The sequence below is a fragment of the Vanessa tameamea genome, chromosome 12, assembly GCF_037043105.1.
Source record: "Vanessa tameamea isolate UH-Manoa-2023 chromosome 12, ilVanTame1 primary haplotype, whole genome shotgun sequence".
Lineage (NCBI taxonomy): Eukaryota > Metazoa > Arthropoda > Insecta > Lepidoptera > Nymphalidae > Vanessa > Vanessa tameamea.
Genome location: NC_087320.1, coordinates 3901545 through 3919301, shown reverse-complemented (window position 1 = coordinate 3919301; position 17757 = coordinate 3901545). Strand labels below are relative to the sequence as shown.

Below are 17757 nucleotides of genomic sequence, written 5' to 3'. Positions count from 1 at the left end.
GATCATATTTACGAAGAACTACTGAGTTTCTTGCCGGTTCTTCTCGGTAGAATCTACATTCCGAACCGGTGGTAGCTATACTTTAAATAGTTTGTTAAATAACGATTCAAAAGTGCTTGTAAAAGCCTACTTGAATAAAGTATATTTTGATTTTGATTAGTACCACTAGTACTTACCGCATCAGCAAACAATATCTTCGCTAGCAGAGCACCAATATACTAGCTAAGCTCATGAAGCTTGCCGTCAGATAGACGGTTTTACAAGTCTGCAAGTTCTTTTTTAATATTGATAATAGCAAGATCTCTACATAGTATAAAACAAAATCGCTTCCCACTATCTGTACGCTCAGATCTTTTAAACTACGCAACGAATTTTAATCATCATAAGCAGAGATTTAAAAGAAAGGTTTATATGAATATTTCATTCATGTTACAGTAAAGAAAAGCCGAGAATTTCAACTTACCTATCCGGATGAAACCAAGAATTTTTCTTTTTATGTTTCTTCTGCAATCTAAAAGTTGTATATATAGCCTTATAGCATCCGCGTGAAGCGGAGTCGGGTAGCTAGTAACATTTTATATAAACATATCACCAGCGTCATCGCATCTGAATCATCCATTGGTAACTATAGGCCTTTTCTCTTTCACGCAAACTTTTACGGTCTCGTGTTCTTCGTATTTACAATTTTTCAGTCGTCCCAGAAATTTGTTCTGAACAACATGCTGCTGCGAACAAATGTAAACTATTATCAATTTAAGGGAAAAAAAAACATAAGTGGCATTTATATCCATACCGAAAATTGCCAAATTAATGCTGATTTTATTTGTAATGAAAAATAATCGAAAAAAATTACCTTCAGTTTATATTATAAAATATAGTTTATATTCAGATTTAGCTAGTCAAAACATATTCAAACAGAGTTGAAATCTGCGAGAAACACGTCTAAATACTGACGTTTGAAGATCAGTTTGTTTTGAAACGTCGTACGCGACGATTGCAAGCCACTCGTTTCATGTCACGTTGAAACGCCCCCGATTTTACGAAATTACTAAGATACCGTTATATTCGACTAATATTAGGATATAATATCGCCTATCTCGGTAAACATCAAACAATTTTAGTATTTATTAGAACGGAATAGAGATAGATTTCGTGTGTAATAATTTTAATGTGTGTCGGACTGTATCTTATAGCAGATTAATTTTGTTTGTATTATCTTCGAAAGCAATAGCCGTGTTATAATTTTAACATAGTACCATTAGAGAATTTTGTAAAAAATAAATAGGTAAAAACAATATTATATTTAATAGAATAAATAAATTTTTGCTAAAACCTGACTTTCATTCTATAAAGTAACAGATAAGAGATTTTTTAAAAGTAGATAAACTAAAAACAAAATCGTTCAGATATTTAACTAAACCTTTACATACAGTTCCTGGAAACAAAACTGTATATTTTTTTTCCACTATTTAGTTTCAAGATGAAAACTATTTCCGTTACTTTAACCAATACTATTAAACGTAAAACTAAAACGTATTCTCAGAAATGTCTTCGTATCCTATCAAAATTTTTGTTTTAATTGTTTTGGCAGAACCATGTCTCTGTCTCGATGAAGAGAGGCGCGGGTGCGCCCCGTCACTTAACAGCGTCTGCGCAAAGCACGTCGGATTTATTTAATCCACTCGCTAAGATGAAAAGTCCTATAGAGTAGACGCGATACATCGTAATCGCTTTATTAATCATTTGTTATTCAATATCATGAAAATTGTAACTTAAAATTACCGTTGCTTATTTATTATTTAATTGCGAATAATGTTCGATTACTGTTTGCTAATTTTGTAAAAAATCTTTGATAGATTTTTTTTTTAAATTAAGAACCCACATGTTTCGTGTAATCTAAACTTTACATCTTTTTCTGAAGTTAATATACCAAACCGATCTTCGAACATAAACCATCTCTTTCCCCGCAGTTGGCTCATCAGTCGGCCAACAAATTAGTCGGTGTCACTACGATAATATACAGTAAGCGGCGTGGTGTACTCCACGGGCTGCAACACGTCGCATAAATCGCTCAACACTGACGAGTAATGTTTTGTATGGAGATTTCTTTCGACGAAACCGCGGCTGCCGTGTAGTAGCCTTTATCTAGTCGTAAATTAACCCATGAAATTGATAAACGCGAGCAAGTTCTTTCTTTCTCCAGCCGCCGACATATCGACATAATTATTCTATTTGAATTTATTACTACACAGGTGCCAAACCTGCGTGGGGTTGCAGATAAAGATTGGTAGATATGTCTACAAATATATTTTTGTGCATATTTTTTAAAGACGATGACCTCTCTCGATACATCTAACAAACTAACAAATATGTTTAGTTGGATAAACGATTAGACTATTTAGGTATAACTGTGCTCCAGTAACTGTCGTAAAAGTTTTATCAAGTCATTTTAATTTACCTACCATTTAGATTAAGTAGGATTATAATTTAATATTAAAACAAGTATGATGAAATAATTATTGTAAATTGATTTATTGTTTTTAAATAAAACGTATTTCATAGCATCATAAAAACTAACGAAATTACTCGCAGTTATAACTTTGACTTATTATATAAATATTTATTCATTCATATTTTTACAACCGATCGTATTTTTTATAAAGTATCTCAAGATAAGCTAAGCTACATCGAATCTATTATGATATCATAATCTATTCTTAGACTATTATGGCACACGTTTACATTCGCGAACTTCGAGGTCTTAATACTCCATACTAAAACGTAGTACATTTGTAGTACTCACATTATTTACAATACAATAGTACCATTTAATGTATTATCGTCGCACGTTGGAATGCAAGGGGTGCTTTAACATTACTCTAGCTACACTGCCCTGTTACAAATTCACCGCAAGTGGTATTTTAAAACAATATGGCTTTAACTGAAATTAAACAAAGACTTTTTTGTGAAGACGATAAATCACAAGTGTAAAAATTCGCAAATGTGTTCAGACGTTGCCATTTTCCGACGCACAAGGTCACCCGTATTGTTATCGCTTTGTCAATACTAGTATTCAGTTGTCCAGAGAAAGGACTTTCTTTAGACATTGTCAGAATAATTGATCTACTAATGGACATCGACGTGGCTATTATACTTTTACTTTCCTTGAAAGGGAGTAATAATGACATGAAAAAAATTAAAGATTTGCATGGAGCCGACCCACCACGGGCAGGTAGTGTCTTGTAATCGGTCGATTTGTCTTATTGTCGGAGATGTCGTTTGTTTGTGTTCAGTGACCGCGACTGTGCTCGAGATAAAAGTAATAAATTACAAGGAACGGAAGGTGTTTGTAATGGTCGCCGCCAGAGGTGTGGCTCTTAACATTAAACGATGCACTTTTGGTATTTCGAAACGATTACCGAAATTATTTTAATTGAATTAAAAAATATGACGTTTTAAGTACTTATTACTGTATAAGTAGAGGCAAGTAATGCCAATAGCTAATCTCAGGTCGGATTGAAAATTATTATTAGGTGGATTCAAAATTATTATGAGCGGAGAATCGGTACGATAGTTATCAAAACACTATCTAATGTTACTTAAATTTTATTTCGAATACATAGATTTATAACGTCAAAAGATTAACATGTTTACTGCAAAATTGAAATATGTTTCAAATAATTCGACGATTCTATTCAGAGTAGAACAATTGATTTCAATCATACTCTTACCGAACATGAATATGTTCCGAATAATTTGTACCGACGGTTATGTCGTAGGCATAAAATACTAAAGTCATTCGTTACTTTAAGCGCGAAACATTGTATGTAAAATTATATTTACACTATTAATTCCATTAAATATTGTTAACTAACATATTTATATACTGGCGCATGGTATCTAATGTAGATTTTTTTTATTATATAGTTCAATGGACAGCCAAATGGTCCACCTGGTGGTAAGTGGTCACCATCACCAATAGATATTGGCACTTTAAGAAATATTAACCATTCCTTACTTACCACCAATACGTCGGCAACTTTAGGAATAAAGATATTATGTCTCTTGTGCCTGTAAATACAATCGCTCACATCCTTCACGCCGGAACACAACAATACTAAGTAAGTATTGATGTTTGGCGTTGATGTTGGGCTTGCACAAAGCCCTACCACCAACTAAATTAATAAAACTAAATTTCTTAAGCATACATAGCTTTACCTATAAATGTTGTTAAGTATGAATTCAATAAAAAAAATGTAATCATAAAGAGTTTAACTAAGCAAATAATATAAATGATATGGCCATAAATTTATATGTTCAAAAACATATGACTCATAGAATTAAATATTTTGCACTATACTAGTCCTGAATTACATCCAGTGCTAATATAAATTAAATTAAAAAAATCGAAGACACATATTACCCACCAGGTTCATTGCCACTATAAAACGACCGTCAATTAATATAATTATCTTTAATATTCAAACAAAATACGTAAAAAATAATAATTTATTTCAACGACGTAGGCGTAAATTATACTAATGAAACGTATATAAATACTAAATATATCAATGGCGTTACACTTTCGAGATAAGAAAAAGATCTATAGCAGTTATATATCACGTTTTAGGGGTTTTGATATTTAATGTCGTATAATCAATTACTATATCTATTTCCTTGAACATTAGACTTAAGTTATAAATAAAATTCAATACCTACAAGACTCGTTCGACCAGATTTATTATAAAATTAATATTCAATTAGCTTTCCGCACATGATGCCGTGGCTGGGCGTGCGTATTATTAAGTTTAATTTATGGCATCATTTACGAACGATATTTTTAAATTATTACCGGTTTTTCGTCCATGGTAATTGTGGACACGATCAATTTGAGAAGCGTCCGAAATATTTTCGACGGTTTTTTTTAAATTAAACATTAAATAAGTATATACAATTTTAACTCGACATTGGATGTAGTTTGAAATCGATCGATAATATTTTAAACGAGTAGTTATTCAGATGGATAGTTTTCGGTAATTTATGAACAACGTTATTACTGTTTGCCTTGAGTTTTGATATTTGTTTTTGAATTTTTTAGTGAAGTATCAAGATTATCCATGATTAAAATGTGCCTAAAATTGATATTCAGCTTTGACTCACTTATGATGTACAGGAACTTGTACGGAATCTTGCACTGGGCAGAATCATACACTATTACCAAAAAGTAGAATGATAAGTTTAAATTATTACATACATTTGTAGTATATTTTGTCTACTGTGCATCCTTTATATTGAGCAAATGTGTACGCAAACAAGTGCACTCTATAGTACCTTCCTCTTATAGTCTGATGATATGGTATTCCAAAACCGCTGGAAAGAAAATAGACGAAGTTGTACAAGCTTTGAGACATAGGAGTTTATCTAACTGCGAGCCGTAGCCAAGAATTATTCTGCAAAAAAAAAACATTAATTTAATTTGACTTCGAAACGAAATTTCATGCACCGCACAAGTTAGCCACTGAGCCTAAAAGGTTTTTAAATAGTATCAACATAATTTCTAAAATCCGTTACAAGTCTGAATATTACGCAATCTTTTTATTTCCACTTAGGGGCTTAGGAGACCACCCGAGAGAAGATTCTATATATAGATTAATAGAGAACTTTGAGATGAAATTGTTTTGTCTTCGCTATTACTGATTCGAAATAAATGAAAATTCTCAAACATTTTTATTGCGTGGTAGTAGGAAGTAAAATTTTAAAAGAGGGCGTTTAGTATACAATTTAAAATTAAGTCGGTATGGCCACTTAGAAATAGACCATCGAAAAGCTCCAATAGGAATTTATCAACGGCGCCGTCTGCGCCCGCGCACAGATTTATTGCGCGTTATGTAAATGTGTACAAGATATTAGCGTCCCTAATATTTCTACGTCGTGATTAGTTCACCACGAACTTGAGAAATTCGCTCTTAATGCTGAGTTTGTACATACGGATCCCGATCAGATATCGCTTGATTCACATTTATGTAACCCACTTACCATTCGGCCGTTTGTATTATTATCCGTTTAAATAATATAAACGATTGTCAACGTTTATTTTCTTACAAGCTTTGAGTAAAGCGACTTCGCGAGTGTTCAAAGTAGTGATAAATGATATACAAAGAAAACCGGATTCAAATACGGGATTCTAACTAACCTTTAACAATACCTGGTATTAAATAACACTGTTGCTCTCGTATTTCGGAGTACCATAATTGTCTCATTATATATACATACATAACAGTAACTATTTTTCATATGCTATTTAAAAATGTATTTTTTAAACTCCAAACAGTGTATTTGAGAATTAATTTAGGGCAGTTATGTTTAAATAAATGTAGCAAGTATAACGTTGTTCTGCCAGTGGCTTGGTACCCGCGCATTTTTCTAGAGCGAAAAGTTACCTGTCTCAGTGACATTTGTGTGTTCTCCGACATATTAACTTTGCCATCAAAAATGTTATAATGATCATACCAAGACGAAATGTAAACAGCAAAACCTAGTATTACACATTTATCCCGACGGTCTGGTTTGACTGTATTGGATCGGCCCGGAAAAAGTCGTGAACTTTTCCTTCGAAAAATTCTCAATAGTATCCCGAAGTTAGGAAATTGGCATTGCTACACTGCTGTATACCTCGGAAATCCAATATATCCACTTCCCGCTCTATAGACTTGTGAGTATGAGTGCATACATAGTGCATATATGCACATACACTTGTTGCTTTAATATAACCAGATCAAGTGGTCCGTCCTTATTATTAAACGGCGAGGCAAATATTTGCTTACGACGACTTCTTTACTAATAGCGATTTAATTTCACCGTTGTTAACTGAGTAACAACAAAAATTACATACTGAACTATTTACAAACGAATGAAATTACTAATATCATTGTGAGTCAGTAACTGCTTTCATTTCAATTCATACACTTTTTAAATAGAATCCCAGAAAACGTACATCCTGCAAATATATATTGCTTGATTTATATATAAATTAATAAAACTAAAAGACGGTTCTCTATAAGTATTATAATAAAAAAATCGCTCGTGTATATTTTAAAGATTGTAAATTGGCTTTCTAGCCTACCTCTTTACAGTAGAAAACAAAATTCGAAATATGTATTTTTGATCCTAGCCATTTTTCTATAATCAGAAATCCTTGCTCTCTTAATTATATTTCATGTACTAATAATAAATTTCTATCAACAATAATAAGTTCTGAGAACTTTAAATTTTTAAAATAGTACGGCAACTAGAAATTTCGTACAAAATTTTCTCGTATCCAATTTTCTTTAAAGTATTACACCAACCATGTTGCGGTTCAGATAAAACAAAAAAGCGAAGTTAAGAATTGGACGAATAAAAGTCGAGGCACGATGCGGGTAGCGTTTTAAGTAGACCCGCGATAGGTAGGCGACAAGTTAAAATAATTACTCGCCGACTAACTCGCGATAGTGGCGGGTTTAAAACAGGACTTTATCGTGAATACCTTAAATATCATTTCATACCCACTTGAGCTATCTTTGCGATTATTCACGCCGGGATTAGTAGCCAGACGGTATAACCTTTACGGAATTAGTGAGGACTATGATTAATTATATTAAATAGCTCAAAGTCGGCGCACCTTTTTAGTTTCCCAATAAGCGTAATTGATAAAATAAACAAATACAGTTATAAATTGTTCTATTTAAGCTTCCGAACTGATATTGGGTTAATTTTATATGTCTATCTCTTTTCAATAGTATTAATATATAGGAGTAAACTAATATACCTAGTATAAATGTATGTGACAACGATATTTCAGCATTGTATTTTTTTTCAATTTTAGAATACCGGTTAACTTTTACATGATCATCGGATATCAATAGTTCTAGAATTTTAGTTGATTCGAAATATGAACTTTCCGCATGATGAGAGCACAAACAGATGTACAACGTGTAAAAAATTTTTTGGGTTTCTCTATCCACAATATTACGAGGCGGTTTTTCGTTCTGTTTGAGTTCTATTATTTTTAAATAGACTAGCATCGTATGAGAAAAATCGAATTTTGATTAATGTATCAGACACATGCTCTACTAAATCTTGAATAATTTGATGCAAACAAGCGCATCGATGAGGGCGTCGAAACTGAGTGGGCGGACTTTATACCGTACTCACTGGGAACAACCTAACGCCATTCGGCATTGTTTCAGTCTAATGACACGATAAAAAAACTTTGTTAACCTAGCGACCGGTATTCAATTGGCGATAAGATTTATATATATTAAATAGATTTTTTTTTTATATTTGGTAAGATTTCATGCAAGAACGTCTGGTTTTTCTAAGAGTCAACATATACTTACTTTGAAGTACAATATAAATCCATGGCACCGAAATTTAAATTCTTTATTTGAAATCCTACAATTTTTTTTAAACTGACACTACACAAGGGCAGTTATATTTAAAATACCGTTTCAGAATATAGATCTTACTAAGAACAATCGACAAATATCGCAGTAGTTTATATTATTTTATTCAATAACATACATACATAAGAATATTTTACAATTAAATTTATATGTCCTATAAAGCTATGTATATTTTATTTAAAATTATTTATTTGCTATGTACCTGCTTTTTGTTTCTTTTATATTTTATTTACTATAAGTGTTGACAACGAATACCGATGTACGGATAAATCCAATAGGGTTTTTGTTACATCGTTTTTAATACAGTACAATATAAATAAAATGTATATTCACTTAAAATAAATAAATAAAGTCTTATTTTTTTAACGAAATTTCAATGTATTTATTTGAAATTTTAAAGTTTAAGTAGACTCTTCTGTCGGCGTCAATGTATGAGCGAATTTGACCTCTTAAATCAGGTGGTATGTTTATATCCGTATAGTTTTTGTATAATTGAAAAGATAGTAGTTATGAACATATCCATTATTTCACTTAGATAATTGAATATACTTTATCATGTTAAAACTTTTTACTCAAGTTCCGACACAGTGATAAGGATTTTTTAAATTATCCGTTAGCTTATTCAGATTTAGAAAAAACTTGTTCTATTTTAAATGCTCTTTAAACAAACAAGTACATACCAATTAGATATACTTTTATTTTTTTACATTGAATAATATCTAAACCTAATATATTATTTTAACATAACTTTTTGTACGAAAATCATTCTTAACATATTCGAATATTTCTCTTCGGTCTCTGTTAACAATAAAGCACACTGTTTTGATCTTTGAGAAAACCACTAAACAATGATTGAAGTAAGTACGAGTACCTATTTTCCTAGCTTGCTTTTTTATTTATAGTAACAGGGAAATCGAACAAAATGAACAATAATAATGTACATTTTGAATAATAAATAAATGAAGAAATTTTTTAGTAATTTTTATCTTAAAAAAAACATTTATTAATTATATTGCGAAGGCGAAAGAGCCATCTGATCGTGACCAAGTGCTCATCACCTCCCATATCCATTGACGTATATAAAATAACTATGCCATCACCGAAGCGCTACTAACCTCGGCATCTGTGAAGTTATGTGTTTGCGCCTGCAGTTACGCACTGGCTCACTCACCTTACAAGCTAAAACACAACAATACTTGCTTGCATTAATCTTTATCACCTAGTTAAACCTGCATATAAATCATCCAATATTATTTGAAAGAAATTAGGCTTTGCATATGGCTATTTCTTTTATAATAACTCTAACATATACATAATTACATATTTTCTAATCGAGCCTTTTTTGCTTAATATATAATGGTTATTGGCATATGATAGTACGGAACCAATGACAGACCTTAACTGGCAATAACTTTTATACCTATATAAATGGAATCGTCGGTATAACAAAAAAACAAACGTAATTTTCCTGCCTAGGTTCAGCTCAAAATTCAGAACACTAGACTAGATGTAAATTTAAAAATTCACCCGCTATTCATGATTAATGTGTCTGTTTGAATTGAATATTGTGGGATGACCTGTTTGACGATGCACCGACTGCTTATAATGGGCAGATGTTATAAATAAGTTTGTTCTACGGTTGCATGGTAACAACGTTTTGTTCTTCAAATCGTTTGATATATCTCAGTTGTTCAGGTGCTTTATGTTTTTTTTTCGTATTTTATGTATTTATTCGTACCATCAAAAAGTGTACATAGAATAATTTCATCGTATAATATATCGTAAGCCTAGAATAACTCGGACTCAACTACATAAAGTATGAATTATACAAAACTAGCGACCCGCCCCGGCTTCGCACGAGTGCAATACTGATACTAAATATACTACAGAATGTATTTATATACAACTTTGACAGCTTACTGACGTTAAAAACGTCTCTGCATTTTTATTCTGCAATATCTTCGAAAATATGCGTTTAAATTACATGCTGTATAGGGCCTATTGATCTATATTTTAAGTACTTAATTGGATAAGGATTAATGCTTTATTGCTTAAAATCGCTTCGTAAATAAGCCATTATTTCTCGTAAAAATAAGTATAAAAAATGGTTATTGTGGGTTATCCCTAAGAAATAGACATATACTAAAAGTGTTTACTGTTTTAATACTAACATTATTTTGATCTATCTCGTAGGGTTCGGCCAGCGTTTACAATGTAAGCGCAAAATGTGTTTACCTATTAACAACAAAGACGACATTAGAAACATCTAAAATTATCAGTGTCTCCCTCTGTCCTCTTGAAACTCTATCTATCTATCTATTCTACCGCCAAGCAGCAATAATTAGTATTGTTGTTGTTTTGTGTTCCGGTTTGAAGGGTGTGTGTAGTTAAACCTATATACATACAGGCACAAGGAGGTAACATCTTAGCTCCAAAGATTGATTGCGCATTTTCCCTTAAAAACCAGCGTAATCTACTAACTTGTAGTATTTACAACATTTTTTATATCATGAATGCATAAATCATCACAAAATCTCATATTCGGCTAAAATAATCTTAGTTAGTTAGTATACGATTCCCTTCACTATGGCATCACAAATGATAATAACCGCACTAAAGAACAATAGGAATATTTAAATTTTAATTATTTTATTACACGTGTGAATTAATTTCTGATAAATGATGTATATTTCTAAATTCGTTTAGAAATAGTATTGTTATCATTTATACTAATCATAAATGCGAAAGTAACTCTGTCTGTTACTCTTTTACGGCTAAACCATTAAACCGAATATGTTGAAAAAAATTGGTATGAAGTTACTACATATTTATATATATATCTAAAACTTGATAACTGACCCCTGAAACACGAGCGAAGTCGCGGGAGATAACTAGTATATAATGACGAAATAACGCCGGTATTAATTGCATACATTTTTTTAACATCTATTTTCATTCTTAGTATTTTTTTTTTACATTGAATATATATAACGCATCAGTCAAACAATCCCGTTACTTTACAAAAGAGACGCTATGCATCTAAGTTATTATTTACAAATTTGGAGAAATATAATCGAATTGAACATATTATATTTATGTGATTATGTCGTTCTGATGATGATGTCTCCGGTGTCGATGAGAATAACCAATTACGCAGGACATAGAAAGAGCCACCGGAAAGAGTTTAGGAGCGGGACCAACGGCCTTACGTAATTTACGGGAATGTTCACACATCCAACTTCTCAACTCCGGGTTGTACTGTGAATTTTTCAATAGAAAAACCTAATAACTTTTTGTCGGCCCGTTTGAACCCAGGACCTTGGGATCTGCGGGCATATATCTACTAGACCTACGAGTCATCATGTACATAATGCATAATCATGTAACTAGTTCAAACAAGGAAAAGTTTTCCTACACCAATAGAACTCGATTTCAGTATACTATGTTCTTAATATCATACGAGTATAATGAATAAAGGACATACTTATTAAGTACCGAGGGAGTTAAGTAGTACGAATAATAAATCACTGGAAAGAACTACTACATAACAAGTAACTGCAATAATCTCAGCGTAGAGGATTGGGACTGTCATAAAAATATGTAAAACCTTCTTGGTGCAATAAAAATATTATTTTTATTATCTACTATTACACGGGAGTCACTTCATCTGCAGCATTTATCGTTCTCGTGATCATAGAATTGACCAGAGCTATAAAAATAACATGTGACATTTTTATTACATATATTCTGTTTTCATCTAGATGTCATTAGTCATGTCCACTTTGATGTTTTATCGCTAAACATTTTTATGTTGGCATATCTAGAGGCCTCGTTAAGTATCTACGTTGATGGAAAGATATACGTTCGATGGAAAAAAATATTCGAAATGGTTTCTTTAATCATTTTTCATGTTCAGATTTAGAGGTATGTTGTTGTAAGAGTCTATTATGACTCAAGTATGAAAATTGAATTCATTTTTTTTTTAAATTGAAATCAGGCTTAGGCGTTTCACTTAACATCTAAGAGATACATTTAAATTTTAATCGAATAAATATTGAAAGAAAAAATGATGAAAATCTTACAAATGTTTAAAATGGGACGTTCAATATAGTAAACTAAATAATAATTTTACTCCTAATTAATCATTGGAAAAGTAATTAATAATCAATATCACGGTAGTTAATTGATCTGGCAAATATTATAAATAATTCTCCACGAAGTTGATACGGGATAAATGACAAATTAAAAACATAAGGTGCTCATTTATCTAAAATACTTGATATATGTAGATACCTACTACGATAAAATAACTAAAAAAAAAAAGAAAAAAGATCGAAAAAGTATAGACCGCACATTATTTTATTATTGTATTTAAAAAAATATATCAGGCATATTTGATGTTACAAGAAAAATTTAGCGGCATGCAAAAAAAACGTATTAAACCAAAATCGTCTCCAGACAGAAGCTATTTTAGTTTTCAAATTTCTCATCCATAGGTATCACGATGTCATTCATTTAAAATTCGACCATGCAATATGTCTAGACTCAGAAAATCGAATATAAATTTTTTTTGACCTAGAATTACCTACGCTAGGTAAAAGAGGATAAATTTTGATACTAAGTATTATAAAAAATATAAAATGTATATGGACTTAAATTACATTATTATATAAGTATATGTATACCTATATAGTATATTTTCGTTTTCGTATTCGTATTTCATTTTGTATCAATTGAGACAAAACATGTTTTCTGTTCAAATCTCTAACCATCAGTAAAACTTAAGAAGGTAGAAAAATTTATATTTTTAAAACTTCTAATGTTTTAAGAAAACGAACTAAATGTTAAAAGGAAACTGTGATTATAATATGCCTTAATTATGAACAAAAATTCCTAACTAGTACTTACTTCCAGTTTGAAAAAAAAAAAATATAAATATACACGAAATCTATACATTACACGTAAAGAAAAATTGAAGTACTTTCTAGTTGAAAATTACAATTATACTATGAACATTTTTAATATTCACTAATCACCTAAAAACATTTACTTTATTGCTACTAAAAATAAATACACTGGGAACATTTTTATTAAAAACATTTTATGGTTTGAATTAAGAAATCCTAATTGTTGCAATAGCCGTTCTAAATATTATTAGTTCATAATGTTATTACCGTAAAGGATTAATTAATCCACGTAATCAACAATGAATCTTCCATATCGTATTAATACTACTTGTATTAATAAAACGTACTACCTAAAAAAGCTATTTGACAGCGTGGCGTATCCACTGTTAGCGGAGTTTGAACGTTATCTAATGACATCGGGAACCTTGATGTATTGCAAAATAATGTAACAGGCCGTTCGCTTGTCACGATGACATATCGAGTATACCTGTTCTGAAATATTTTTCTCCATTTATAGTCATCTGCACTTCCTAATCATATCTAATTCAAATTAGATTTTTAATGTAAGCATTTCATCAATATTATCATATTTTTGAATTCACATTGAAATTCATATGCCCTCGTATTGTGTCCATTCGTTTCGTCTCTGTACAAGGATTATGTTAAAATAATGCTGCCAGTCAGTTGTTTGTGCATCAGACTGTCACTAACATTTCAATCACGAAGGGTTTTTGCTGCTACATCACTTGTTGTACTTCGGACGACATCGAATATTTATAGTTTTTAAACATCTTTATCGACGCGAGTTTGACATCTCGAACGGAATAAGGGAGAATATTGAACGCGTGTGCTGTATTTATTACCATCGCCTTTCTTTTATGTATTGATCGTTCCGATTCTATTAATAATTTCTGTTTCTGTATTTTATAACGTCCATTTTAACTTATAGCAAATTTCTTAAGTGACGGGAATTGTCAATAGAGTTGATAAATAAACAAACGGTTAATAGTCGCTTATTTTGAAAGCGATTCATTAGCGACCGAGGCTGCTTAAAGAAATGTAACAAATGACACAGTTTAATTTGGAAGACAGAGTCAGACAGGCCGCGTATCGATCAAGAGTGGACTGGCGGCGGTCCAAGCCGACCAAGTGGTGGGCTGCACCGCCGACATACCGTGACAGGTGCGCCGCACGGCATGCAACCCATGACTCGGACGTCTGTTCACACCGCTGTCTATGTCTTTTCCCAATTTAACATTATCATTAGAAATGAAAATTATATCTATTTAACCAACATCATCGTACTCTAACTGTTATCGATCACGTATTGTTTCTTATGTAAAATGTAACTATATGCAATTTACAAACATAGAAACATAACGATAAAATAAAACCTTTACATAACAATAAATCAAAATATTATAATAAAACGAAGAACATTATATAAATTATTAACAGAAATCTCGCTTTGAATCGTGCGCATTGCCGCAAGCTGTACATCACAATCGAGCAAGCGTGGCAAGGCACGAAGTCGATCGAGCCAACTATTCATTGGCGCTCAGACGGACATTCAGCTCTAAATATTAGCGGTCCTTATTTTAAAGAACTATTGTGAATAATTTTATCTTATTGTAATGAAAGTATATGTATGATATGAAATATTAATAAAAACTCGTTTCCTTTTTCCAGGTACGGTAAATGCAAATGGTGAAACAAAACGTCAGAGGACTTCGTACACTCGGTATCAGACGCTGGAACTCGAGAAGGAATTCCACTTTAACAGATATCTGACGCGGAGAAGGCGGATCGAGATAGCGCACGCGCTGTGCCTCACCGAGCGCCAGATCAAAATCTGGTTCCAGAACCGGCGCATGAAGTGGAAGAAGGAACATAAGATGGCGTCGATGAATATCGTGCCTTACCATATGAATCCGTATGGTCATCCCTACCAATTCGATCTTCACCCGAGCCAATTCGCTCACTTGTCAGCATAGGATCAGTGGAATTTTTCGAATAGTGGATAACTGATTTATTAAAAAAAAATTAGTCGACCGTACATCGGACGGAGTTGTGTGTAACATCTTCATAAGGATATGAGATGTTACAGTAACTAGACTAGATCAGTTATTCGCTGTTCGAAAAATTATCAATTAAATATAGACTAATTTGTTGAAGTTGTTGTTGTGACATTCAGTGACGTTTTAAATAAAAGTGCTTCTGCTGTAAGACGCGCAAGATAGAATCCAGGAGACAGTCGAGACCAAACAGGACAATCAACTACATTCAATCTTGAACTATCTGTATTTACATAACTGGTAAAAAAAACATACATTTCTATACATTGAATAATATGTAGCTACGTTTATTGTTAAATTAAAATCAACAAAACTGTCAAATTGTTGATTTAGAAAGAATTTTGCCTAGTCATAAGCTATAATTTGATCTGCATACTATTCCTAAAATTGTAAGATAAAAACGAATAATGAATATTAGTGTAAATTGTGATGGCTAGTTAGATTTAAGCTAAGGCATGTTTGTTAGATTCGAACTTTAAAAAATCATCTATAAAAATATTCAAGGAACATTTAATATACAAATTCTATGTTTATAAATAAGCCGTCACCCCAAAATAACAAATTCGGAAATGTACAGGGATAAGATAAAATTTGGCGAATACAAAAATGTAATATTGAATACGCATGATTTTTACTTAAAACATTTCATTACTCCAAATAGCGAGGAGTAAAGTTATTTTCTAGATTAGCGAGGGCTTGTAAAAACGCTGTGAACTTAAAAACAGGATATAAGCTCAGTTAATATCTGTGAATAGGTAGCTATTTGATCTTAAATTGTAAATATTGAAACTGTCACTAGTAGGTATCTGAAAAAGTTTAATATATTCATTATAGTGTCAACTTTTTCGATGAACTGTTTTATGTTCCTGTTCTTAGTTGTAAATAACAAATAATGCAAATATGATAACAAAACCATGTTTAATAGCATTATTATTTAGATTAACTATAAATAGAATTAAATGTCCACCAACGATACCAATTTAATAATTCATATGACTATTGCGTACTTTAAAATCTTTAATGTCGTATTTGTAAAATGTACTTAAATTGTAGTTAGTGTGTAAAGAGTTTTAATTTCTTCTTTAAAATATTCTAATGTTACTTTAATTATTTTCTCATCCACTTCCATTCAACTTCGTACATATTTGCTTAGTTTTGTTACTTTTATATAAATGTCGTGGTCAGCTGTGATATTTTGTTAAATTTTATTGATAAGTGGAACAAACATTTTTTGTTTCATATTTTACATCAGTCGTTTAGCGTTCTTGATTTTTTTTTTATCCGGTTTCCTGATCTGTTTAATTTGTTGCTTTATTTCTTGTTTGTAAATAGTAGATATGTCACTTAGTGTAACCGAATTTATAAAAATTCAAATATCTCAAAGCAATCGTTGTTTCTCGCGTAATCTTTTGTACACTGAAAATTGTATTGTGCAATAGGATGTGCCCTAATTTTCGACATTTCTCTATTATTTCCTATTTTTGTATAATATTATTTATTTACTTGCGTTATTTCTTTATAATTAATAAATATAAATATCTTTATCGTTCATTCCAATTAAAATGAGAGCTCTAGGGAAGTATGCTACATGATCATTTAAATTATTGTATTGTATGAATAAAGTGTATTAAATTTGAAAAATTGGTGAAGATGATAAAATAAATTATGAAGATAGATATGAGTTTCATTTTATTAACATTTTATATAGTAATACTTTAAAATGTAATATATTAAAACCTGTTATAATAATATGGATCGAATATTATTATGAATTCGAAAGCATTTGTTGGACAAATGACTTGATGATTTGAATTTAGAACAACAGTTTTTGTATGTAGTGGAATATACTTAAATTATCATTATTTTGAATCAGAAAATGGATAGTTACGTTATTATTTTATAACGAGGCCAAGCGATATAAACTAGAATCAAACGACTCCTAAGCATTTATTTACAATTTCATGTTTCTATAAAAATCCTTTATGTTTTATGCAAGTCCAATATAGTGAGAATAAGAAATTGTATTCCAAGACCGATATACCAAGTTCATTTGAAACATTTGCTGCAACCGCCAGCTCGACGCCTTCGTATTGAGTGATGATAAATTATAGAAGCAATGACAACCTGCGAAGGGGTGCTAGCGTACCAACGTGCCAACAAAGAGTCGAAAAATGTGTAGGTTGCCTGAGTTTGTAGGTCGCGGGCGCGTGTCGGGGCCTGAACCGATAAATCATTCCGTCCGAATATTTTGCATCATACACAGTTACGCTGTATGATACAAAAAATAATTGGAAACTACCATGAAACGGTAAAGCTTAAAATTAAATCGCT

At 31.5% G+C, this 17757-nt stretch overlaps 1 protein-coding gene across 1 annotated transcript in view; it reads left to right on the top strand.

Moving 5' to 3' along the window:
- Window positions 1-17102, top strand: part of LOC113393047 (homeotic protein Sex combs reduced-like) — a 36697-nt gene extending 19595 nt beyond the window's left edge. Inside the window, exon 3 of the mRNA XM_026629740.2 lies at window positions 15041-17102. Coding sequence (XP_026485525.1) covers window positions 15041-15345 — 305 coding nt within the window. The 3' untranslated portion in view covers window positions 15346-17102. The remainder of the gene's footprint in view (window positions 1-15040) is intronic.
- Window positions 17103-17757: the final 655 nt, after the last annotated feature.